Genomic DNA, 25,230 nt, shown 5'->3' with positions numbered 1-25,230 from the left:
ATAGTAAAATGTTCCAAAGCACTTTGTGTTTGAAGCATAATCCACATTTAGATGTAGCAAAAAGGGCAAATGGCTTTTGTCTATCCTATTACTCTCCATTTGCTCCCTCTCTCTCCTCTAAATGCTCTCTAAAACCCATCTGGTCATATCTTTAGTCATTTGCTCAAATATCTATATGTAGCTTAGTGTTGAATTGTGCCTGCTTCCATTCCTGTGAAGCACCTTGGTACATTACACTGTGTGAAAGGCACTATAAAAATGCAAAGAAATCAGCACGCCAAACTGTTGCACAAAGACCCTGGGGGTAGATCTTATAGATTACTGATCCCAGGGCAGAACTACACAGGGTCCAGAAGCACATTGGAGAGGGGGGAACCTTCCCCATCAAGGTTCGTAGGCCCGCTAGCTGCCTACATACCTGAATGTGGCTGCGAGCTCCCGCTCTACCTTAAAACAGATTCAAAAGAAGGGAAGTAAATTTTTTTTTTAAAAAACTAACGCGAACAAATTTCTGATCCACTCCTTTCAATGCTTGAAAAATGAATAAAGGATCGTTTTTCTTCACCCACATGACTGTAAGAAAAGCAGAAGGAATAATGCAGAACACCCACTGTTAAATACACATTAAGCACCACAATCATCTGGAAACGTGTAGAACAATTAAAAGGTAATAATCCACACCGCTAATCATGGAAAATAAAAAGCAGATCAAGTTCCCTCCCTTCAAGCTACGTGACCCAACTAGTCCTTACCTCATTCACGTCAATGCCATTTTTCTTCATGTACTCTCTGTCATTTACTTGACCGCCTTCCATAAACTCCATGGTCAGGACACGACTGGTTGACAGTTCCCAATGAATTTTAGGGACCTTTGGGATTGAGGAACAGGACAGATCAGCATCAATATCTTCTGGAATCCAGCAGCCAAACAAGAGACTTTTGCAGCTCCTGAAATATTGGCCCCTGACTTTATTAATGCACAGGCTGTGTTATACAAGCCGACTGTGTTATCAAATGTCTTCATCGTTAATGTGTTGAAACTGGTCATTAGGAAGTCTCTTTCCTCTGCACTGAGGCCTAGGAACAGGTGGATGCAGAGGGGGGTGGTGTGGGGGAGATGCCTCCTGGTAGAGGCAGTGTGGGAATGAAGTAAAAGACAATATAGAGCTTGAACCAGCTGTTTGAAAAATTGGAAGACTCAGGTGTCAGGCCTGGCAAGGCAAACCACTTGAAGGAAGCAAACGGTTAATAAAATGAATCATCATTAAAAACTCAGTTTTTATTCCCAGCCCCATTGTGAGAAGCAGACGGAAATTAAAAAAAAACAAATGATTTAAAGTAGTTCCCCACATTCACAAAATGGTTCCATTTTTGGTTACAGTTCAGAGGTCACGCTGCAAGTGGATTCCAGTTTCATGAGGTAATTTAATTTTCCAGATGGCAAAATTGATTTTGAATAAATTAAAATTGACCAGTGCTGTACGAAGCACGAGTACAATATATTTTCTAGATCAAAAGTATGAAACAGGTTTTAGGGATTCTCACGGCAATAGAGGCATGCTGCTGTAGGATGGCTGTGCAGAGTGAGCGGAGAGACTGAAGCAAACTAAATGGACAAAAAAAAACTTCAGGAGAGAGAGGCCAAGGAATCAAATGAGGATCAGGAGTGAGAATCAAGAGATATAAAAGGATAGATGTGGAGAAACTGTTGGGAATATAGAGGCATCAGTGAAAACTACGCTTCTAAATCTCATTCCCAATATTTCCTCACTCAGGACTGCTCTGCTGGGATTGCTACTCTTCTGAGAAATGTATTTTAAGCAGAGGCATTTTGAATAAAGACCTGGGTTCATTCAATAGTCGACGGGTGATACAATAGCCGTTTGGAGCTAACACAAAACTATTTTACCAGTTTTAAATTACAGTGTCAATCATTGAATGGTTGCAGAACAGAAGGAGGCCATTTGCAGCAGCCACCACCAACGCCCCCCCCCACCCTCTCCCCCCACCCACCAGCCAGGACAGCTCTCTCTCTCTCCAGCACTGTTATATTCTCCTGAATCAATGGTGCCATCCCCACAAACCATTCCTATCTTTCAAGAACAACTTGTATTCAGGAATATATAGTGCTGCCCTTTTTTTAGCTAGATCTCTGCCTATGACATCATACTCCCATGTGGCTATTTGTGCCTACAGATCACCAACCTGATTTATCACGCTTCATGCATTTACATACATGGACTATAAACCTAATTTAGATTGTATTGCATTCCCTTACTCTGACCCTATGTAATACCTTACTATTTTGTAATCAGTCTCTTCCAATCCTTTGTGCATCTTGTTACTCTTTTCTAATGCTACATTCTGGTTCCCATCACCCTGCCAAGTTCATCTAAAACCTTCTAAATAGCACCAGCAAACCGCCCTGCCAGCTCCATTCTGGTGCACGTTCCCATCTGGCCCAGTACCAGTCCTGCTTCCCCCAGAATCGATCCCAATGTCCTGCACCATCTCTCCAGCCATGTATTCATCTGCTCTATCCTCTTATTTCGATACCCATTATCGTGTAACAGAAGCACAATCCCGCGGCCTGGCCTGTACTTCAAACGTGGAATGTTTCAGCAGATAACTTTATCACTTTACCAAATAATCCTTTTCTGTTTTAATTCCATAGGGAGCAGCCCACAAATGGCTCACTTTCAGAGTAAAGGCAGCAAAATGGTGACAAAACGAAGTAGGGTTTTATATAAATAAAAAGATCCTTTGTGGCTGATGGGGCATTTCCCAATTAGTGCCAACTACATTTAGGTTGGAGACCTAATATAGCTCTAAAATTCATACCTTAAGAAAGTGAAAGTGCTTGAGCATGTTAGCCACCTCCTCTGTATTGTGGCCCTCTTTCAGGAAGTCCAGTTCTAGTGGAGTGTTTTTCTTTGCTTCATCAACCAGCCAAGCAAAACTGAAGTCGGGGAACATCCATGACACGCCTTGAACTAGAGTCTGTTAATAGAATTCTGTATTACAATCGGTGCCAGTGTTGCATGTTCTGCAATAAGACCTTAAAGGAAACCTTCTTTTCCCCTTGCCTTTGCTTGACAAATCTAGGGACATCAATATACTTAACCTTTTGTATTTCATTATGGAATTCATTCTGGAGTGTGCAAGAGAGCTGTTGCTCATGACTTCCTTCACTGACAAAAAAAACTGCGCATGTGTCATTGTCTAAACACAAGAACTCGCAATTGGTTAAGACCTTTTTATTCTTTCATGGGATGGGGGCATCGCTGGCTAAGCCAGCAATTTTACTGCCCATCCCTAATTGTTCTCAAGAAGGTGGTGGTGAGCCACCTTCTTGAACAACCACAGTCCATGTGGTGTAGCTACACCCTCGGTGCTGTTAGGGAGGCAGTTCCAGGATTTTGACCCAGTGACAGTGAGAACGGCGATGTATTTCCAAATCAGGATGGTATGAGACTTGGGAGGGAACTTGTAGGTGGTGGTGTTCCCATGCATCTGCTGCCCTTGTCCTTCTAGGTGGTAGAGGGTTTGGAAGGTGCTTTCGAAGGAGCCTTGGTGAGTTGCTGCAGTGCATCTTGTAGATGGTACACACTGCTGCCACTGTCAGTGATGAAGGGAGTGGATGTTGAAGGTGGTGAATGGGGTGCCAATCAAGCGGGCTGCTTCGTCCTGGATGGTGTCAAGCTTCTTGAGTGTTGTTGGAACTGCACTCATCCAGGCAAGTGGAGTGTGTTCCTAAAAAATGGATAATTTGAGCTATACTGTTAGTCTGTGTCAAACCAACTTGTTTGTTTTAATACTGTCAGGTGACCCTGACACTGAAACTGCAACTGAGCATGTGCAGGAAGTACTCCCCTGGGGTTGTGTCATAAACAAGAACATAAATAGCAGAAGTGGGCCATTCAACACCTCAAGTCTACTCCATCTTCAAAAAGATCATGGCTGAACTTTTACATCAACTCCATTTTCCAGCCCTGTCCCCATATCCGCTGATTGCCTTCGAGGCTCAAGAATCTATAGACCTCTATTTTGAATACACTCAATAAGAGCATCCATGGCTCTTTGGAGAAGATTCACAAATACACAGATTCACAATCCTCTGAATGAAGCATTTCTCCTCATCTCAGCCCGAAATTGCCAATCCCTTATCCTGAGACTACGAATCCTTGTCCTAGCTTCTCTAACCAGGGGGACAGCCTCTCAACATCTACCCTCTGGAATGTTATGTGGTGTAATGAGATCACCACTCATCCTTCTAAACGCTCAAGAAAACTCATAGAACAGTCCTCTCATCCCAGGAATCAATCTACAGTCAACAACTGGTTTGTAAACACACTAATTCATAGGAATGTGGCTTTATGTTTTTGACCACAATGAAATGGAAGGTGCTGAGAGCTTTACAGAGAATTCCTGTCAGCAAGGTATTAAATCTATATGTTTACTAAGTGCCTGGCATTTGTGATCTTGGATATCTGGGCTACATGGGCCGAGTTCTCAGCCTGTCAAGGTAGGCCAGAAAAATGGCAGCCAGCAGTAAGCATCATTGGAGCTGGCTATTTACATTTACAGTCAACACTCTGCTGAGCAGAGAGATCTTGGCAAGTACCGACCTGCTCCTCCAACACTCATCCAGAACCATTTGATTCCAGACCTCATCACAGCCTTGACCCAGAGATGAGTGGAAGAGGTGAGTACCAGAGGGGAGGCAGGAGTAACTGCTCTCACCATCAATGCAACAGTTAATCAAGTGTGGCACCAAAGAATGCCAGAAAAAATTGAGGTCAATGGATGTGGGGGGATTGAGGGGGAGAGGTCAAAGGGAAAATAATCTGATGGCTAGAGTCATACCTAACACAAAGGAAAATGGCTATCGTAGAGGCTTGTCACCACAGTCCAGGTCATTGCTCTAGAGTTCCTCAGGGAAGGTCCTCTATTTCTAGCAGTTTCATCAATGGCCATCCTCCATCATAAAGTCAGGAATGGGGTTGACTGCTGATGGTCACCCAGTGTTCAATTCTGTTCATAACTACAATAATGAAGCAGCCCAATGTAATGGCTGGACAACATTTAAATTTGGGCTGGCAACTAGCAGGTAGCATTCACACTACAGTGCAGTAACCATCTTGAAAAAGAAGAATTCCAATCAAGTACCTTTGGCCTTCAACGGCAACACCATCAGCAAGTTTTCCACCATCATGATTTTTGGGGCATTGCCACTGACCAGAAGTTAAACTTAGTCAGTCATTTTTACAAATATGGCTAGATGATCATGATACATTCTAAGTACTCTGCGATGACTGCCTCACCTGCTAACCAGTTGAAGATTCTCCATTATCTACAAGGTTCAAATCATGTCTGGTGATCAAATACTCCCCACTCATCTGCAGCCTCAACAACACTCAAGAAGCTCCAGCCTATCCAGGTGAAAGCAGTATTCTTGATCAGTGTCCCTATCACTGGACTCCATATCCATTCCTTACACCACCATTGCACTGTGGCTGCAGTTTATGTCACCTACTGGGATGTACGGCAGCAACTCACCAAGGTTAATTCAACAGCACATCCCTACTCTCTGCCCTCTAGAACATGGGAACACCAAGTTCCTCTCCAAGTCATATACCGACCCCTGACTAGGACATATTTCACCATGCCTTCATTGTCACTGACTCAATATCCTGGAGTTACCTTCTTAACACCATTGCATAAATTTCAGGATAAGGACAACAACCTTTTCCTGATGACAATTAGAAATGGGCAATGAGCACAGCCTTGCCAACATTACCACATCGCAAGAGCAGATAATTAAAAACACGCATCTGACCTGACGAAATTAATACTTACAGGGGGAGTTTACAAATCTCATTCTTTATGCTGTGTGTGTCCATAGTTGTTTTATAGAGGGACTGTCCAAGGAATGGAGAAGATACAGAAAATTAACCCTTCAACACAGGATTGACAATGCAAAAATAGTTTTCAACTTCATATATATCATCCTGTTATACTACAGGTAACAAACAAAATGCTTATGTGAAAGGACAGGACAGCTCAGCCAGTCAGGTCAACCAGCTCATTCCTTCTGCAGTCCATATCAACTCTGCACTCTCATGGACCCATCCTGGCTTACACAATGTCCTGAGGGAATATTCTGCACAAGCATTCCCTGATCTCCAAAGGGTATTGAAACAAAAATTCAAACTATCTGCTCATTGATTCATATATCTCCACTACACAACCTTTACTTCCAACTCAAATCCAGCAGCACAGTTAAAATGTCATCTCATCATGGGGCATTTGATCACTCCTTAAACCCAATGATCTTCAGTCCTCTCTTCATTTAGATTAGATACCTCCCACATTAAACTAGTTTTAGTGGAACCCACTCCTCCACAGGTCCACTCCACTGTGCAAACTTACTTGCATCTGTCTGTCAAACATTTTCGAATGGCAATGCACCTCTTTAAAAAGGTGAACATGTGCTACCTCCATACCTTAGCAAATACTGGGATAGTTTTCTGGTTCAGGGATTTGATTCCAAAATGGTAGCTCTGCTAAGGGTTGTAAATGATCAAATTTTCAAAATGACTGCAATCACAGCATAAAACTGCTCAAGGCTTATTGATTTTAATGGCGGTTTATAACTCCTTTAACAAAACCTCCACAACTAACCTTTAAGACTGTCGTGTTTCTGAAAACTTATGCCATTGCTTTGATTCTGGAATGATACTCATTTAATTAATGGCCCCAATATCAACCAACACGGTTCCTTTTTGTTTCAGTTCCACAATCATTAACTGGCCGGTGGATTTCATTATACAAATATATGTTGTTGTTTAGGCTACAGTGATAAATTGTTGCCATAAAGGTTATGGAAGTGTATGCCAGTGCATTGATTTGGGGCAATATTTTTTTCCTCTTAAAGGTCACAGCTTGATCAATTATCCCCAACAGTCAGGAAATCTAAGTGAGTAATCATTCACAATCCATTTTATTGCACAGTTTATTAAATATTCCACACATTGCAGAACAAAAATATTCACCATGCGGGGCATAGGGTCTTCTGCTGATGTTTTGACTTCGACTAATATTATGCTCTGTTGGGAGCGGGTCATGTCAGTGACTGGGAGTAGTCAGCAGTCACTTCCCAATTACATGCACTGACTACATATTACTGTTTGCCAGTAACCTAACAGCCTGAATTGAGGCCCCAGCACAGGAGGGTGTGATGCTTTTCAAAAGACTCCAGTTTGTCATGGGCAATGTTAAGGTAGCTAAAGATAAGAAGCTGCGATTCTTCTTCTTACAGCAGAGAATATTATTTAACAGAAGCTTTTGATGGTGTCAGTAGGGGGAAACTGTTTCCAGTGGCACAAGGGTTGTGAACCAGAGGATGCAGATTTAACATAATTGGCAAAAGAACAAGGGTTGGGGGGGGGGGGGTGGAGAATGAGAAGATTTTTTTTTATGCACCAAGCTGTTATCATCTGGGATGCGCTGCCCAAAAGGATGGTGGAAGTTGATTCAATAGTAACTTTCAAGAAGAAAATTTGACAAATACTTGGAAAGAAAAAAATTGCAGTGCTGCTGGAAAAGAGCAAAGCGATTGGGACGAATCATGTCACTCTTTCCGAGAGCTAGGATAGGCACAGCAGGACAAATGTCCTCATTCTACGTCGTATGGTTCTGTGATTTCTTGGAGTGGTTTGTTATGTTAAGCACACTATAGAAATACAGGCTGTTGTTGTTGAGAGGAAAACGGGTGATAAAGTTGCAATCTGAGATTTATTGGTCCATTAATTGGGTTATCTGCTATTCTATGTCATGCTGCAACCCTGCCACACCCAGCCCTGAATGGTGATGAGTAACTAACAGGCGGACGAGGCTCCATGAGCATCCCCTCCTCCAACAGCTTGCATTTAGAGATGGCGCTTTAATGTGGTAAAATGTCCTAAGGTGCTCCAAAGGAGCACTATCAAACAAAATTTGACACCGAGCCAAATAAGTAGATATTAACATAGATGGCCAAAATCTTGGTCAAAGAAGTAAGCTTTAAGGTGCGTGCTTTTTTTTCAATTCGTTCATGGGATGTAGGCGTCGCTGGCCAGCCCAGCACTTATTACCTATCCCTAGTTGCCCTAGTTCAGAGGGCATTTAAGAGTCGAACACATTGTTGTGGGTCGAGTCACATGTAGACCAGACCAGGTAAGGATGGCAGATTTCCTTCCCTAAAGGACATTAAGGAAGAGGGAGAGGTCAGGAGGTTATGGGAATTCCAGAGTTTCAGGCCTAGCCAGCTGAATGCACAGCCACCAATAATGCTGTCATTAAAATTGGGAATGTTCAACAGGCCAGAACTGGTGGAGGTGGAGCGGGTGTGGGTTGCTGGCAATGTTAGCTTTAAAATTTATTTGGTTCTGCGCTGCCAGATTTTTTTCAATGCACAATTCCTTTACATTATCTTGCAGTTACACACGCTCGGTATATATCACGGGACAAGGCCTGTGCTGCACCTTCTAGGCAGCTGCATGGTGAAGCACCCAAGAAGCTTAACAAGAACATTGGTTATAGGGCTGGAGGGAATTACAGAGATAGGAAATGGGAAGGGCATGGAGGGTTTTGAAAACAAGGCCGGGTATTATAAGATTCAGGCATTTCTTAACAAGGGGTAGACCAGCAAGCATGGGGATGGGTGAATGGGATCTGGTGCGAGTAAGGACATTGGCAGCAGAGTTTTGGATGACCTCAAGTTTACAGAGGGTAGAATGTGGGAAACTGGTCAGGCATGGGTGAGGGTTTCAGCAGCAGGTGAGCTGAGGTTGGGGCCTTACAGCTCAGAATGGCTCAGTAGCACAGCTCACCAAGTATTTACTCAATGGGAGCATCTTTTGTATCAAAAAGTGCTACATAGTTAAATGAGGGGCTGCACTGTGAATTTGTGTGCTGGCACTGTCTAAAGTGGATTTCTAACGTGGAAATGCAGTCTCAGTGTCAGCACAATCACTTTTGAATATTTGGAGAATTCTATTTCAAATCCGACTTCGGGACTTCTGCGTGTAATTCAGAATGACAAATCTGAGCAAGTACTATATTCGTATTTGAAAATGTTAAACCAAAATCCCTCCATGTCCATGTTAAAGGTCCTACAGAACTATTCAAAGAGGGGCAGGGGAGTTATCCAACATTTATCCCTCAACCAATATCACGGAGGAAACCTGTCATGGGGCCTTGCGGTGTGAAAATTAGGAATGTAGGAACAGGAGTAGGCCATTCGGCCTCTCAGGCCTGTTCTGCCAGGCTGATATATTTATCTACAGAGCAATTTCACTCCCTCCACACTGGCACACAGTGACAGCAGTGTGTACCATCTATAAGATGCAGCAACTCACCAAGGCCCCTTTGACAGCATCTTCCAAATCCGTGACCTCTACCACCCAGAAGGGCAGAGGCATCAGCAACTTGAGAGCAAGCTCCCCCTCCAAATCACATATCATCCTGACTTGGAATTATATCACTGTTGCTAGGTCACAATCCCTTCCAAGCAGCACCATGGGTGTGCCTATACAGCGTGGATGTACCTAGACTACAGCACTTAAGACACTTATTGAAACTGCAGTATGTTTGTTAGGAGGTATACGCTTGTAATGTTTCACTCTGTAAATAAATGTAAGATGGAGTAAAGATTGGCTGCAACTTCATCAGCTACCCTTTGTGTGTGGAGTTCCACATTCTCACCACTCACTAGGTAAATCCGAGTTCCTTACTGGGTTTACTAATGACTATCTTATATGCATGGTTGTTAGTTTTGGAGACCCCACAAGTGGAAACATTTTGGAATGGATTTTCGCAAAGTCTCCACAGATCTTTAAAATTGGTGGGTTGACCCGGATGTCGAAGTCTCGCTCTCCTTTCTAACAGATCCAGTTTTTGCTGGTAGGGGAAAGGAAGCAGGGTGTGATTCACACAGATGGGAAACCCGAACTCAGGAGGGCCATTTGAACTCAGTACTGAGTTTGGCAGCTTCAAGGGCCTTAACCTGCAATGTGGGAATCACAATTTGATGGAGTAGATGTAAAAGCTCTTGAAGGATAGATAAGGTTTGTTTAACTGTCATGTTCTGAAGGTTTTTTAAAATTCCCCTCTCTTCAAATTTTAAAAAATAGAGGCTGCAGCTGTCAGTGAGATTTAAAGAACCCTTATCTGAACTATATAGATTGACAGGTGTAGGTTAGAAAAAAATAGTAGCACCTGGTCATGCAGTTTCAATACAATTTGTTGAATTTCCCAAAGGGCTATTATTATAACTTATGAATGCTTGGCTTAGTTTCAAAAGCTACAATTATCTCAACTGGAACTCCTGAGTTCACAGTTTGGTTGAGAGGTTAAAGATGCTATTAAAGGATTAGCTGCCTTTGATGTGGCTACCGATTGATTGGTTATTTTTATAAGACACTAACTACTTGAGGAGATTTAAAAGTCTTGAATGGATTTTTACGAATCAGAGATTTTTCACTATCAGGTATGTAGGAGTGAAAGCTGTATTACATTGTGAGAAGCTTTTTATTATCATCACAACATGGTTCCTGAGGTCTGCCCATATTGCATACTGGATGAGTGGCTACGAGGTGGTGCAGAGGGTATGAGGGGCCATGGTGGATTGGTAGGGGGCATGAGTTTGCATGGAGGGTATAAGGGGCCAGGGGCTGTTTAGAGGTTGAGAGGGAATGAGGGGCAAGAGCTAGAGGGCCTAACAACTTCTAAAACAACTAGGACAAAGCCCCAGAGAACCTGCTCGCCTCAGCACTTGCCCGTGGCTGTCCATGCTCTGCTACCAGGGTTGGTGGGCCCAACTCTATCCCACAACCGCACCTGCCCTCCCTTCTCCCCACCCCTCAGAGTGAAAAATCGCGCATTTCAGGGTACTTTTTACCGAGGAGGATCTGGCAAGTCGGGAAATTTCCCTCAAACCCATCTTTACCATTTCAAAACCCGAAATCAGGTCACCTCTCAGCCTTCGCTTTTCTACAGAGAGGAGCCGCACGCAGCCTGATCAGTCTTTCCTGATAGTTCTATCGGTTGGACATGAAGCAATGATACCTACGAGGAACTTTTCAAACATTAACTTTTTTTTAAAATTAAAATTCAGTCTGATGTGGCATCTACAAAAGGAACTGGTTAAACAACCAATTTGCAAAGAAGTTGCTACCAGCTTGCTCTCTGATTGAAATTTCATCCCTTTTCTCTTTGCCTCACTGAGTTACACACAAGATTTGGAGAACTTTGTTTAAAGTGGCAACTTCAAGGAGGGAGAAAAAAGACACAGCATTGCCTTTGAATCTTCCAAGCTTCTATGTAAACCACCCAAGTACAAAGACTGTGTTCGCTCTTAATCCACTGAGTGTCTTTTTGGACTCTGCAGAGGCTTGCATTGATTTCTCTTCTGTCCCTGCATGTCATTTTATAAATTTTGCATTTTAAGTGGCGGTTATGTCTGATTTAATAAAAATTCAAATCCGCGGCACCCCAAGGTTTTTTTTATTTTGCCAGCAACTGCTTTTGGAATTTTTTTTTTAACAACGCGAAGATAGCATCTTCTTTTGAGAAACAAAACTAATCTATTTTCTATCACAAAGACACAGCACGCTCTTCTGAAAACGAGAGTGCTGTTCCAAGAGGTGATAAATGATTACGAAGTGACTATCATGAAGAAACAGCAGTAATGCTCGGTTCAAAGGGGGGTGGGCAATATATGCAGAGATAAGTATAACTTGTACTTCTTGTCTACACAGCTGAACAGGAGCGTCCTGCAGCAGACGGCTGAGAAATCGGTAGTGAAGGGGATGGAGATTAAGCTCCTCTGCACTCTTTGGGCTATTAGTGAGACCAATGCCAAGCCAGCTGATAAGGTGGGATAATTTTGTGAAGGTTAGATGGAGCAAGGGTGGCAGGAGGGCTGTGCGGAGCATAGCAACCAGCATCAACCAGTTGGGTCAAATGGCCTGTTTCTGGGCAGCAAATTCTGGCAGCTAAAAGCCAGCCCCGTCCTTTCCTCCGACCCACATCCTCGTTGGTGAGCCCCTCCCTGCGACCCTAATCCTGCCTCACTTACCTGTGTCCTAGGATCCAGCATCGATCCTGCGGTCTCAGTGCATTACCGACGGCAGTCACAGCTCCTGGTGGCACTGCCTGCAGCAGTGAGCTTCTGATTGGCCAGGGATCGGGGTTTCTGCCCTCCAGGGTCCTTAATTGGGTGGGAGGCCTGATGCTCACCAGTCAAGTGCCTGGTGGGCACTTAATTGCGGTGGGCCTGCATTGGGAGGTGGCGCGGTATTCCCACCAGTTCTCCAACTGGCGGGTGGGACCCACATTGCTTGAACAGAATCCACAACCAACATTTGATTTATTCAATTGCAAGCAATAGCTTTCGATTTAAAGCTGGGTAGGGTTACAAGGTATTGAAGCAGGTGTCTGGAGTCACTGCAGAAACCTTTCAGTAAATCCCCCACTGAACCGAACCACAAATCATTTCACATACAATTAGTAACCTCTCTGGTATTTTTTTTAAAAGGTGAAATAATTGCAATATATTGCTTTCTCACTAAGGGCAAATCCACATTGTTATGTGAACAAGCGAAACAGAATTTAATTAAAGCCTGCAAATGAATAGGGCTACAAAATAAAATGCGTCCTGAGAGGGGTGAGAGTTACTGCCCATGTCAGAAGTGTTGAAATAACCTTTTACTGAACAATCACTGGATCTCGCTGTAAAAGAGGGAGCGGACACTGGGCGGTTTGCAGCAAGACTGAGGAAGGTAAGAAGTTCCATAAGAAAGAGTGCATGGAATGGAATCATAGAATGGTTACAGCACAGAAGGAGGTTATTCAGCCCATCATGTCAATACTGACTAGATTTGACCGCATAGGGCATGCATAAGAACATAAGAAATAGGTGCAGGAATGGGCCAATTAATAAGATCATGGCTGATCTGCCCCAGGCCTCAACTCCTCTTTCATGCCAGCTCTTCATAGCCCTCAACTCCCTGATATTTCAAAAATCTATCGACCTCCTCTTTAAATACTTTTAAATGAGTGTCCCCTTATTCTGTAACTATGTCCCCTAGTTTGAGATTCCCCACTAGTGGAAACATCTTCTCAACATTTACCCTGTCAAGCCCTCTCAGAATCTTGTACATTTCAATAAGATAATCCCTAATTCTTCTGAACTCTAATGAATGAAGGGCTAACCTGTTTAGCCGTTCTTGATAAGTCAACCCCTTCATCCCAAGAATCAGCCTAGTAAGTCTCTTTTGAACTGCCTCCAATGCTAGTATATCCTTTCTTAAACACAGGGACCAAAACTGCAAGAAGGTGCAGAGGAAGCAAAATGTGTAGATGAAGTATTGACACATATCATTCACTTCCAAGAATGGCCTGCTATTCACACCTCTGCTGAAGCGCATGGCAATTTGACGAACAGCCGGAGCTATTAAAACGTGCACTTACTACTGGCCATTGTTTTGATGAAGAAAGAGTAGATAAAATTGGACAGGGATGAAAAACAGGCACAAGGATCAGGATGTGGGATTACAGCGCACCCATTGCTTCTGATGCAGGAACGTTGTGCGGTCTATTAAGTGCAAAGATTGCAGTGCACGGCCAGCGCTAAGTGGTGAGAGGCTTAGCACAAATTAAAGTTAGCTTGTACAACTTAAGGCCAGGCTGCGCCTCTTAAAGGGGAGATGCATTTAATTCGAAATGTCAACTCTGTTTCCCTCTCCACAGACGCTGCCAGGTCTGCTGAGTTTTTCCAGCATTTTCGGTTTTTGTTTCAGATTCCCAGCTTCCGCAGTATTTTGCTTTTATCTTACCGTTTAATTCACTGCCACTTCGCTTCCAGGAATGCTTACCTTGAAGAAGTACTGCTCTTCTCTCCGACAGGATTTCCCTTTGTCTACTTTGCCCTGTTCAGCTTCATTACCTTCTGTTTCCCTCCTGGTGTTTCACAAGATGTTTACCAAAACTTGTTCATGACATCTTTGTCAATCCTTCCTTTGTCCCCACCAATCGCTGGCCTACTATCCAGCTCCACCTGTCCCAACCCCCTTAAACAGTATAAATTTCAGCTCTAAAGAAGGGTCAGATGGACTCGAAAGGTCAACTGTGTTTCTCTCTCCGCAGCTGCTGTTAGACCTGCTGAGCTTTTCCAGCATTTTCGGTTTTGGTTCACATTTCAACTGGAGCAGGTGCTTGATGTTGTTTTGAAAGTGACAGCAATGTCACGGCATGTTCACTGGGATCTTTTCTATAACTGGGGGATGCGACTTTGAGAATAATGAGAAGGCTAAAAAGGGAAGGCCGAGGGGTAACCTAATAGTGGTCTTTAAAATTATGAAAGATTTTAACTGTGTGGACACAGAGGGTGTGTCTGTTTGTGGGAAGAACAAAACTAGAAACCCATCATTATACAATAGTCATCAATGGGGAATTCAGGAGAAACTTCTTTACCCAGAGAGTTGGTGAGAATGTGGAACTGAGTGGTTGAAATGAAAGTATAGGTGTGCTTAACATCTGAGGAAGAAGGGAATTGAGGCTTTTGCCAACAGAATTGGATGAGGAAGGATGGGAGGAGACTCAAGTGGAGTATAAATGCCAGGATGGGCTGGATGGGCCAAATGGTCTTGTTTCCAAGCTGTTCCCCCCGAGGTACCCCTGAGGATGAGCTCAGGGCTCCTGGAGGCCCCCAGGCAAAGACTGCTCGGGAATTGCGATTACCCTGCACCTGAACCCTCCAAAACTCCGATTTAAAGTCAGAGACTTTGGATGGTTCCGACTTTTAGCAGAACGGTTACCTAGGAAAAGTTAGAAGGATTAAAACCAATTCTAACTCTTGGGTAACTATACTAATACTCGATCCCCAAGCACACAACCAACAGCCCCACCCCCTAACCATCTGACAAACCCCCTGACTAACCGACACTGTCAGTGGTTCCCTACAGCTTCTTTTAATTGGGACAGCGGGGCCTGTTCCAATCAGGACCTTACTCCTTCGATAGATGGGTTTCTTTATTATAAAGAATTACATTGGGTCAAATCTTGCGTGGAGTAGCAATCACTGTCAGATTGCCACTCAGCTCCTTTTTACATGCCTTAGTCTGGAGCCACAGGATCGTTTATCCCCTGTCCCCTGACCACACGACTAACCCCTCTCACCAGGCCCCACCCCCCCAACCCCCTCGACCACCCAGCTAACCTCCTACTCCCTGATCCTCCCAAACCTCCAGATGCCTCCTGGCCCAGTCCCCCAACCCCCAGCTTCACCCCTGCTCTGACGGTTAAGTTTAAATGTCCCAGCCACATTGACAGGAGACAAGGTAAGTGCGTGAGGGGCTAGGGCAGGATGGGTGATGGTGTCAGGGGATAGGAAGGCTGGGGGTGGGGGGAATGGGGGGGAGTGGTGAAGCTGGGTGTTGGGGGACTGGGCCAGGAGGTGTCTGGAGGTTTGGGAGGATCAGGGAGTACGGGGTTAGTTGGATGGTCAGAGGGGGTGGTGTGGAGTCCGGGTTTCTAGTTGGGTGGTCGAGGGGGTTGGGGGGTGGGGCCTGGTGAGAGAGGTTAGTTGTGTGGTCAGGGGATAGGGGATAGATGATCCTGCAGCTCCGGACTAAAGCCACAGAATGGTGCACACCAGGGCCATACAGTGTCAAAATTAATTAACTTGTCCACATGTGGCAGCTGGATTAATATTCAAATATGTCTCGCAAACTAAATATGCACTGAAGCAAAATGAGAACAGGACGATTTGTACTTTACATCTGAGCCTAGTTAAAAAGGGTGTCACAATATTGTGATCTCTCTTAAAGGGAAAATCTCACCTGTTGGTGCGTATTTAAAGGTGGTGAGAAGATCCTCATGTCAGTCCACTAACATTACAACATCACAGGAGAAGGAGTTTGGTAATTTCAACACGGACTTTTGAAAACAGTTTTAAGGGAAATTAAAACAAAAAATGGGCTAGAAACCCTGGGTTACAACCAGGTTTTAAGGTATTACTAAAGCTTCAGAGTGCTAATGGAGGTGATGCACTTTCATAAAGATAAGGGATGGGGTTAACAATAACAAAACTACCTATTTGAATAATGAGTAAGAGGGAGAAGGAGAAACAACAGCAAGTAAGAATGATGGAAAATCAGCCATTTAAGTAAATTTGCAGAAAGTGTTTAAACCAACAAGGGACTTTACTTGGATTGAGTGACATTAGAGCCTAGCTGGCTCTTGCAACCAAAGGTGGTGTTTAAGTAAAGCTCAAGGGAATCCTAGGCACAGCCGATAAGCTCAGGGAGCTTATAAGATTCAAGAAGCCAAAACAGAAGATTAACTCAGGGAGCTTGTAGAAGTGGAGACTGCCAAACTTCCAAGAGAGGAACTCAAAGCAGCACTTAGGTGTAAGCTTCAGCTCGGACAGTTGAAACGGGAAAAGAAGGTCAAGGATAGGTAGACATGCATTGGCTATTAGTTTTGCTTAAAGTTTAAAAGTGACTCTATGATCCATTCCGAATTGTCTGCAACACCCATCGGCCATCTCTTGTGATACCATCTGACCTATCAGTGCTGAAGACACTAAATAGAATGGCTGATAGTGGAGAGTTTCTTGCCTCGCTTCCATTCTCAGTGAGATCATTTCTCATTTACCCTCACACAGGAAGAGTTGCAGGTGAACGTGCACAGAAATTGCTCAGGAATTGTTCCTGTGGAATTAGTTTTCAGGAACAAGCTGACATTTTACTGTTGAAATCAAGTGCCAAAAGGCTTGGTTTTCTGCATGGAGTGACAATAAATACCAATAACCAAAAAAGTGATTCAGCCACTGCTAACGCCCATTATCATCTAACACAGTCCTCTCCCTTCATCCATATATTCACAGTGATGACACAGCAAAATGTACTTCATTTGTAAAGTGCTTTGGTATGTCCTGAAGTCATGAAAAGTGTGGGAGAAATGCAAGTCTTTCCTTCAACCACTTCCACGTTACCTTTGGAAAAGCCCACATACAGAATGGAATCTGGCAACACGATCTGCAAATTACAAGTCAAACTCACAATGTCTCCAAGCAAAGTATAAGTTACAACTGATAGGTACATTGGATCAAGCGCTGCCTGCTGAAAGAGGCAAGGAGGAATCTTCACTTACAGGTCAGTATTCAAACGGGCTTAAAGGATTCCATTCTTACAGTCACACCAAATCCCATTCACCCATCACCTCTGTGCTCATTGACCTACACTGGCTCCTGGTCCAGCAACACCCCATTTTAAAAATTCTCATCCTTGTTTTCAAATGCCTCGATGACCTTGGCCGTCCCTACCTCTGTAACCTCCTGCAGCCCCAGAGCCCCCTGAGATATTTGTGCTCCCCTAATTCTGTCCTCTTGCGCACCTCCAATTTTCATTGTTCCACTATTGGCAGCCATGTTTTAGCTGCCTGGGGTGGAAGCTTTGGAATTCCTTCCCCTCCCTATACCCTCTCTATCCTCCTTTAAAATACTCATTGACCTGTCCTAATATTGTCTTGTCTGGCTCGGTGTCAGATTACGCACCAGCTAAGCCCCTTGGGGCATCTTACTATGTTTAGGTGCTATATAAATGTAAACTGCTGTTGTGGTCTGCCATGTGAAATACTCTACATGCATGGACAGAACACAAAGGCTGAGTTCTGTGGCACCGAAAGGATTACTAATGCTTTCAACACATGCACAGTTTAATCCCCCCCACACTGATCAATCTGATGATTATATCACGCCCTATTTTGCTGACCTTCCTTTATTCTCTTCACCTAGTTGAGATGAAGCTGTGAGAAATGTCCTGCAGGTCAAGTGAGAGTCTCCTAATGGTCCTGCACTGCCCGGCATTTCATGAAAGCCGATACATCTGGAGATTGTTGCTCGGGCAACACACCAGCTCCTGGAAGTAGCACATTTGCAGAATTTACATGATGCCCTGCAGGCGCTGATCACACATCGCTCATACATTCAGGTCAATGAGGAGGGCACTAATCCCTGTTAAAGTGCCGTGTTTGAAATGCGCCATCTCTCATTTCAAACCTGCGGCGAGTGAGGCCGGGAGGGGGGGGTGGGATGGGGTGGGGGGGGGGGGGGGTGGAAACAAGGTCGTCATTATAACCCGAAGTACGTGGTTGCTTTTTAAAGCTTGCACCAGGCAGGTTTGGAAAGAGACAGCGTCTTTACTCTTGTGGGGAGAGGGCCATGATGTCAAAGACAAACACAGTGACAACTTCAAAATGTAGCCACACATGGGAACTGCGGCACGAAAGCTTTTGTCCGCCACATTCCCAGGCCAGGGGACCCTTCCCTTTGCAAGATTTTCCTTGCTTCTCCTGTCCTCTGTTATTCTGATGTAACCGTGTACACTTCCTCTGGTGCCATTTTTTATCTCTATGCTTGTCTCTTTTTGCCTTGTGCCATCATCAGTTTTTGTCACTTAATCACTCTCACCCTCCACCATACCACAAATCTTTAATTCTGCTCTTTCCCCACCTTCTTTTCCTCAGCTCTTGCTTTAAAAGCGTTTAACATTTGCCAGTTTTGTTGAAAGGTCATCAACCTGAAACGTTAACTCTTCCGCTCTCCGCGGATGCTGCCAGGCCTGTTGAGTATTTTCTGTTTCAGATTTCCAGCAGCCGCAGCATTTCGTCTGTGTTTCCCTATATCAAGGCATTCAGCAAACACTTTGGCACAAGAGTTCTCCCCAGTGTCCTGGCCAATAATCAGCATCTCTGAAACCGAGGGTGGGGTTTGCCGGCCCCGCCGGTCACCGGGATCATTCGGTCCTGCTGAAAGTCGATGGGCTTCTGGCTGGGTCGCCGAATCTCCCGGGTCCTGGCACGGTGGGGCTGGAAAATCCCTGCCAGGTTATCTGATTAATATTTCATGGCTGTTTGTGGGAGCTTGCTGTGCACACATCGACTGCTTGTGTTTCCTACATACAATAGTGACTACACTTCATAATTGCTTCCTTGACTGTAAGGTGGTTTGGGGCATTCTGAGGTCCCGGAAGGCGCTACAGAAATGCAAGACTTTCCTGACTTATTTCTTTCTTCAGTGAGTCCTGACAACTGCCCAATAGGATTTAGCAAGTACACCCCAGCTTTATTCCATAACACAAGCATATGCGTCCCTATGATACCGCCCTCCCCTGCCCTCTCTTTCTCCACCACCTCCCTTTCACTGAAGGGGCTGACTCTTGCTGGGATAAAGTTCTACAGGCAGCGGACAGTAGACTCTCCCCCTCAACTCAGTGGCCAGTATCCAAGTCTATGCCTAACAAGATTCAACAGATTGAATGACTTTGGGAAGCACAATTGCCAATCCATCACGGTGCCTGTTCCTCACCACATCTTCCTCTCCTCCCTTCCAAAAGATCAAAAGACATAGCAGCAGAAGTAGGCCATTCAGCCCATCGAGTTTGCTCTGCCATTCAGTGAGATCATGGCTGATCTGATAATCCTCAACTCCACTTTCCTGCCTTTTCCCCATAACCCTTGATTCCCTTACTGATTAAAAATCTGTCTATCTCAGCCTTGAATATACTTAATGATCCAGCCTCCACAACACTCTGCGGTAAAGAATTCCACAGATCCACTACCCTCTAAGAAGAAATTCCTCCTCATCTCTGTCTTAAATGGCGACTCCTTACTCTGAGATTATGCTCTCTGGTCCTAGACTCTCCCACAAGGGGAAAAACGTCTCAGCATCTACCCTGTCAAGCCCCCTAAGAATCTTATATGTTTCAATAAGGTTGCCTTTCATTCTTCTAAACTCCATAAGTACAGGCCCAACCCACTCAACCCCTCCTCATAAGAAAATCCCTCCATACCCAGGATCAATCTAGTGAACCTTTTCTGGACTACCTCCAATGCCAGTATATCTTTCCTTAGATAAGGGGAGAGAAACTGCTCAACGTTCTAGGTGTGGTCTATCTAATGCCTTATATAGTTTTAGCAAGACTTCCCTATTTATAAATTTCGTTCCCTTTGAATTAAAGGCCAACATTCCATTTGCCTTCACTATTACATGCTGAACTTGTATGCTAGCTTTTTGTGATTCATGCACGAGGACCCCCAAATCCTTCTGTACTGTAGCTTTCTGCAGTCTTTCTGCATTTAAATAATATTCAGCTCCTCTATTCCTCCTGCCAAAGTGCACAATGTCACGTTTTGCCACATTATATTCCATCTGCCAAATTTTTGCCCACTCACTTAACCTGTCTATATCCCTCTGTAGGCTCTTTGTGTCATCCTCACCACTTGCCTTCCCACTTTGTCATCCGCAAACTGGGCGATAGTACTTCCCTCATCCCTCATCCAAGTCATTAATATATATTGTAAATAATTGTGGACCCAGCACTGATCCCTGTGGCATTCCATTAGTTACAGGTTGCCATCCTGAAGATGCCCCCCTTATCCCAACTCTCTGTCTTCCATTAGTTAGCCAATCCTCTATCCATGCTAATGTACTAGCCCTAACACCATGGGCTCTTACCTTATTAAGTAGCCTTATGTGCAGTACCTTATCAAATGCCTTTTGGAAATCCAAATATATTACATCTACTGGTCTCTCTTCATCTATCCAGCGTGTTACCTCCTCAAAGAATTATAATAAATTTGTCAGGTGTGATTTCCCCTTCATGAAACCATGCTGACCTCTGCTCAATTACGCATTTCTAAATGCTCTGCAATTACATCCTTTATAATAGACTCCAACATTTTCCAAATGACAGATGTTAAGCTAACTGGCCTATAGTTCCTGTTATTTGTCTTCTTCCCTTTTTGAATAAGGGTGTTACATAGGCAGTTTTCTAATCTTCTGGGACTTTTCCAGAATTGAAGGATTTTTGGAAGATTACTAGCGCAGCCACTATCTCTGTAGCTCCTTCCTTTAATATCCTAGGATGCAACTCATCAGGTCCAGGGGACTTATCGGTCTTTAGGCCCATTAGTTTCCCAAGTACTTTTTCTCTAGTGATAGTTATTGTGCTTATTTCCTCCCCCACCTTTTTCCCTTTGATTATTTAATATTTTTGGAATGCTGTTAGTGTCTTCCACTGTGAAGACTGATGCAAAATATTTATTCATCTCCTCTGCCATTTCCTGGCTCCCCATTAATATTTCCCAAGCTTCATTCTCTAAGGGACCTATGTTCACTTTGGCCTCTCTCTTCCTTTTTATATATTTAAAGAAGCTCTTACTGTCCATTTTTATATTACTTGCTAGCTTACCCTCTTTATTTTCTCCCTTTATTTTGTTTGGTTATCTTTTGCTTTTTTTAAAACTTTCCCAACCCTCTGGCTTACTACTAATCTTTGCCATGATGTATGTTTTCTCTTTCAATGTGATACTATCCTTAACTTCCTTGGTTAACCATGGTTGGTTTATATCCTTCCAAGAATCCTTCTTCCTCACTGGGATATATCTATGTTGTGAATCATGAACACCAGTCATTGTTCATTAACCGTCTTTTCTGCTGAACTCCTTTCCCAGTCCACTCTGGCCAACTCTTCCCTCATTCTTTTGTAATTACCTTTATTTAAGTTTAGCACAGTTGTTTCCGACCCAAGTTTCTCACTCTCAAACTAAATGCTAAATTCTACCATGTTATGGTCACCGTTTCCTAGGGGATCATTTGATAATAAATGATCATGAGGTCATTTATTAAACCTGCAATATTACACATTACCAGATCCAAAATAGCCTGATTCCTGGTTGGATCCACAACATATTGTTCCAGGAAACTGTCCCATATACACTATGAATTCTTGCTTGTGGCTACCTTTGCCAACTTGATTTTTCCCAATTTACATGAAGATTAAAGTCACCTTTGATTAATGTGCTGCCTTTTTTACATGCCTTTATTATCTCCTGATTTATTCTCTATCCTACAGTATAGCTACTATTAGGGGGCCTATAGATTACTCCCACTAGTGTCTTCTTCCCATTGTTATTTCTTACCACCACCCATATGGATTCTACATCTTCTGATCCAAGATCATTTCTTGCTATTGTACTTATTCCATCTTGTACTAACAAAGCTACCCCACCACCCTTTCCTTCCTGCCTGTCCTTTCGAAAAGTCACTTACCCCTGAATATTTAGTTCCTAGCTTTGATCTCCTTGCAACCATGTCTCCGTCATGGCTATAAAATCATACTCATTAACCTCTATTTGTGCCGTTAATTCATTTATTTTGTTTTGAATACTAAGTGCATTTAAGTAAAGAGCCACTAATTTTGCCTTTTTACCTTTTTTTCCCCTTTGACCCTATTTGCTGCTGGTTTTTTATGTTGTACACTCTGTCCTTTCCTGTCATCCTCTGGGTATCATTACCTAAATAGCTGCCCTGCAATGCTGCCATATCCTTTTGCTTTATAAACCTAGGTATCCCCTCTCCAGAAAACCCTCTCCCTCCCTCTATTTAGTTTAAAGCCCGGGTTATTTGATTCGCCAGGATGCTGGTCCCAGCACAGTTCAAGTAAAGCCTGTCTCACCGTCCTAATGGTCAGGATCACACCACAAGGATAAATACTCTAGCGAAACAAACTTCCAGTTTTGAAAGTGCATAGAGTTGTGATGGGAGTGCATGAGGGATGGCAAGGAAATTGGGTGGTGTCCAGTGGAAAGGGCTCACGTAAAATAATGATATTTTGATCAATATATATCTATGTTGTGATTGTTTCTCACGAGGTCTTTGGCTAACAGCTATGTGGTAGTACAGAACTTGAATGTTGCTAAAAAGAGAGACATGTTGCTGAAGTTTTCCATCTTGCACTCATCAGGACAAAAGCAAGAAGGCCAAATTTCAAGCAATCACAACACTTCATAATACAGAAGAAAAAGGTGCTGATTTGCCAAACAGAGTTGACTTGCCAACCAATCAGCACCCTTTTCTCCTATAGTATAAATTGTGATAGTTTAAAATTTGGAATTCTTGAGTTTGTCCCGATGAGTGCAAGACAAAAAGTTTCAGCAACGTGTCTCTCTTAAGGTCTTTGGATGCTTAAAGATTACATTTTGAAGTACCTTTTTTCAGATTTGAGGACAGTACAATGTTTAAAATGTGGGTCTAAAATCTCTGCACAGTTACTCAACGTCATCCACTCCAACCTGTGTTTGAGGTCATTCTCACTGTGTTCAGCCAGAAATGCAGTGTGCCGCCATAACATTTTATCAAATAATGGTAAAGGCAACATTTCAATCATCAGAGAATGGGTGCAGTGGGTGGCCACACTGCCCTTTCACCTCTGGCATTGAGGTCACAGAAATCCCTCAGCATGATTAGCTGAAAATGCCCTCTCACAGCTGCATTGGTCTTGTGTGAAACTTAATGCCCTTAACTTGGCACTAAAGTGGGTATTTCACTCAGCAGGGATGTTTGGTGTGATAAATAAAAAATATCACTCTGGCATACTAAGCAGCCCAGAGTATGCAACAATGAATTCTATAAGTGACCCCGGTGTGCTTGATGCTGACAGTGGTAGAGAATCCTCCTCTTGTTCACCATTCACATCTCTTAACCCAATAACAGGCACAAAGAAAAATTCCGGTTTAAAAAAAAATCCTGTCAGAATGAAACCAGAAATTCCTCATTGAATATGAAACAGCATAGAGTGTTGACCCTTGAACTCGATGTGTCAGGAAGCACTGGGTATAGGTGTGTTGTTATGATCCCAGCTGGTGTTATTAGTGGACAAGTCAGATCCAAGAACAGAACCTGGCTTGATAGATCATAATTTTTATTTTCATTAACCATGGAGAGTATTTACTAAACAGATCCACAGTGCCCGGCTGTTAACTTTTTAGCAAAAGGATAAAGCATTTATTAAACAAGAAACATTAATTATATTACACTAGATAACAAACAGGTTGGAAAGATTTCCAAACAGACACCAAGAGAACAAATGATTCAAACTCACTCGTTCACTTTTACCCCAGCAATAACCTTTACAGACCCAACACTCCAGTGAAGCTGTACCACTGTTTCAACACCGAAGCTAGAGCTGGTTCAGTTGCAGATAGATTTATTTTCCAGTAGACTTCTAAACATTCACTAGAAATTCTTCCACAATTGGTATCTCCCTTGAGATATCCAGAAAACTCACTCTATATTCACTATTACTTTAACTTTAGAGCAACACATGGGAGTTCCTTAAACTCATTTCCTTAGCAGTCTGATAGAATTTCCAATTGGAGTCTTAGACTTTTCTGTATTCACTCTCTCTGGTATACACATAGCAACTGACTAAAAAAAATCTTTCTGTTCCTGCCTGTCTCTATGGGTCTCTCTCTCTCTCTGGATCCCTGTTGCTAGGCAACAGCACAGTTTTTTTCTACTGTAAGTGTGTTTATTTAACTTCCCTAAGCTACTAACCACCTCCCCCCCCCCCACCTAAGTAACCCAGTTCTTCACTTTCAAGTGTCATAAAACCTCATTATAAATGCATGTATACAAACAGGGCCAAGAGACTTCCTGGCTCCAACTCTCAGAAAACTCTAAACTGAAACCAAAACCCACATTTCACTTTTCTCAACACACAAATAAAAAATAGAAATTAAACTTAAATCTATCACTTATTCTTAACACCCACAAATACAAGTATAAATTAGCTAAAACTATCTCTAGTTCCTAACAATGTGCTGTTAATAGTTGCAACAAGTAATGGTCTCTGCGAAAACAGTGAGGCTTTATCTCACCCAGCCAATTAAATCCGGGTGAGCAGCGCTGGCCATAACTTCAGTTCCGTAACATCGACAGGTGGTAAACTCTCCTGGGCAAGTGCCAAGAGTTAATGCACAGCAATGAAACATCAGCCAATTTGAGAATGAGCACGTCAATCTCCTCAAGAAGGAGCAGTGACTGTGAAAAAAAAACATGGGTAGGGGTGGCCTGTAGATGCCAAATGGGCTGGACTCGTCTGTGGAACAAGTATCAGAGTTGACCTCTCATACTGACTTCAACATCTGACAAGACTGATTTTCTCTCCAAATGTCGCCAGTTTTGAGTACAAAGTATTTCGTGGAGTCATACAGGATAGGAAGAGGCCATTTGGCCCATCTTATTTGTGCCAGCTCTTTGAAAGAGCTATCCAGTTAGTCCCATTCACCTTGCTCTTTCCCTACAGCCCTGCAAACTTTTTCTTTTCTCAACATATATCT

The 25,230-nt window shown here is 43.3% G+C and overlaps 1 protein-coding gene across 8 annotated transcripts in view; it reads right to left on the bottom strand.

The window, feature by feature from the left end:
- Nucleotides 1-25,230, bottom strand: part of adck1 (aarF domain containing kinase 1) — a 514,542-nt gene that overhangs the window by 192,579 nt on the left and 296,733 nt on the right. For 7 of the 8 annotated variants that reach the window (XM_041215327.1, XM_041215330.1, XM_041215326.1 and 4 more), the window contains 2 exons: nt 2,842-3,000; nt 753-869 (listed from right to left, as the gene is read on the bottom strand). In XM_041215327.1, the coding sequence (XP_041071261.1) occupies nt 753-869; nt 2,842-3,000 (276 nt within the window). The remainder of the gene's footprint in view (nt 1-752; nt 870-2,841; nt 3,001-25,230) is intronic. The other variant, XM_041215329.1, reaches the window with a different exon arrangement.

The sequence above is a fragment of the Carcharodon carcharias genome, chromosome 20 (assembly GCF_017639515.1).
Source record: "Carcharodon carcharias isolate sCarCar2 chromosome 20, sCarCar2.pri, whole genome shotgun sequence".
Classification (NCBI taxonomy): domain Eukaryota; kingdom Metazoa; phylum Chordata; class Chondrichthyes; order Lamniformes; family Lamnidae; genus Carcharodon; species Carcharodon carcharias.
The sequence above is the reverse complement of the archived record's forward strand: the minus strand, read 5'-3'. Positions and strand labels throughout refer to the sequence as shown.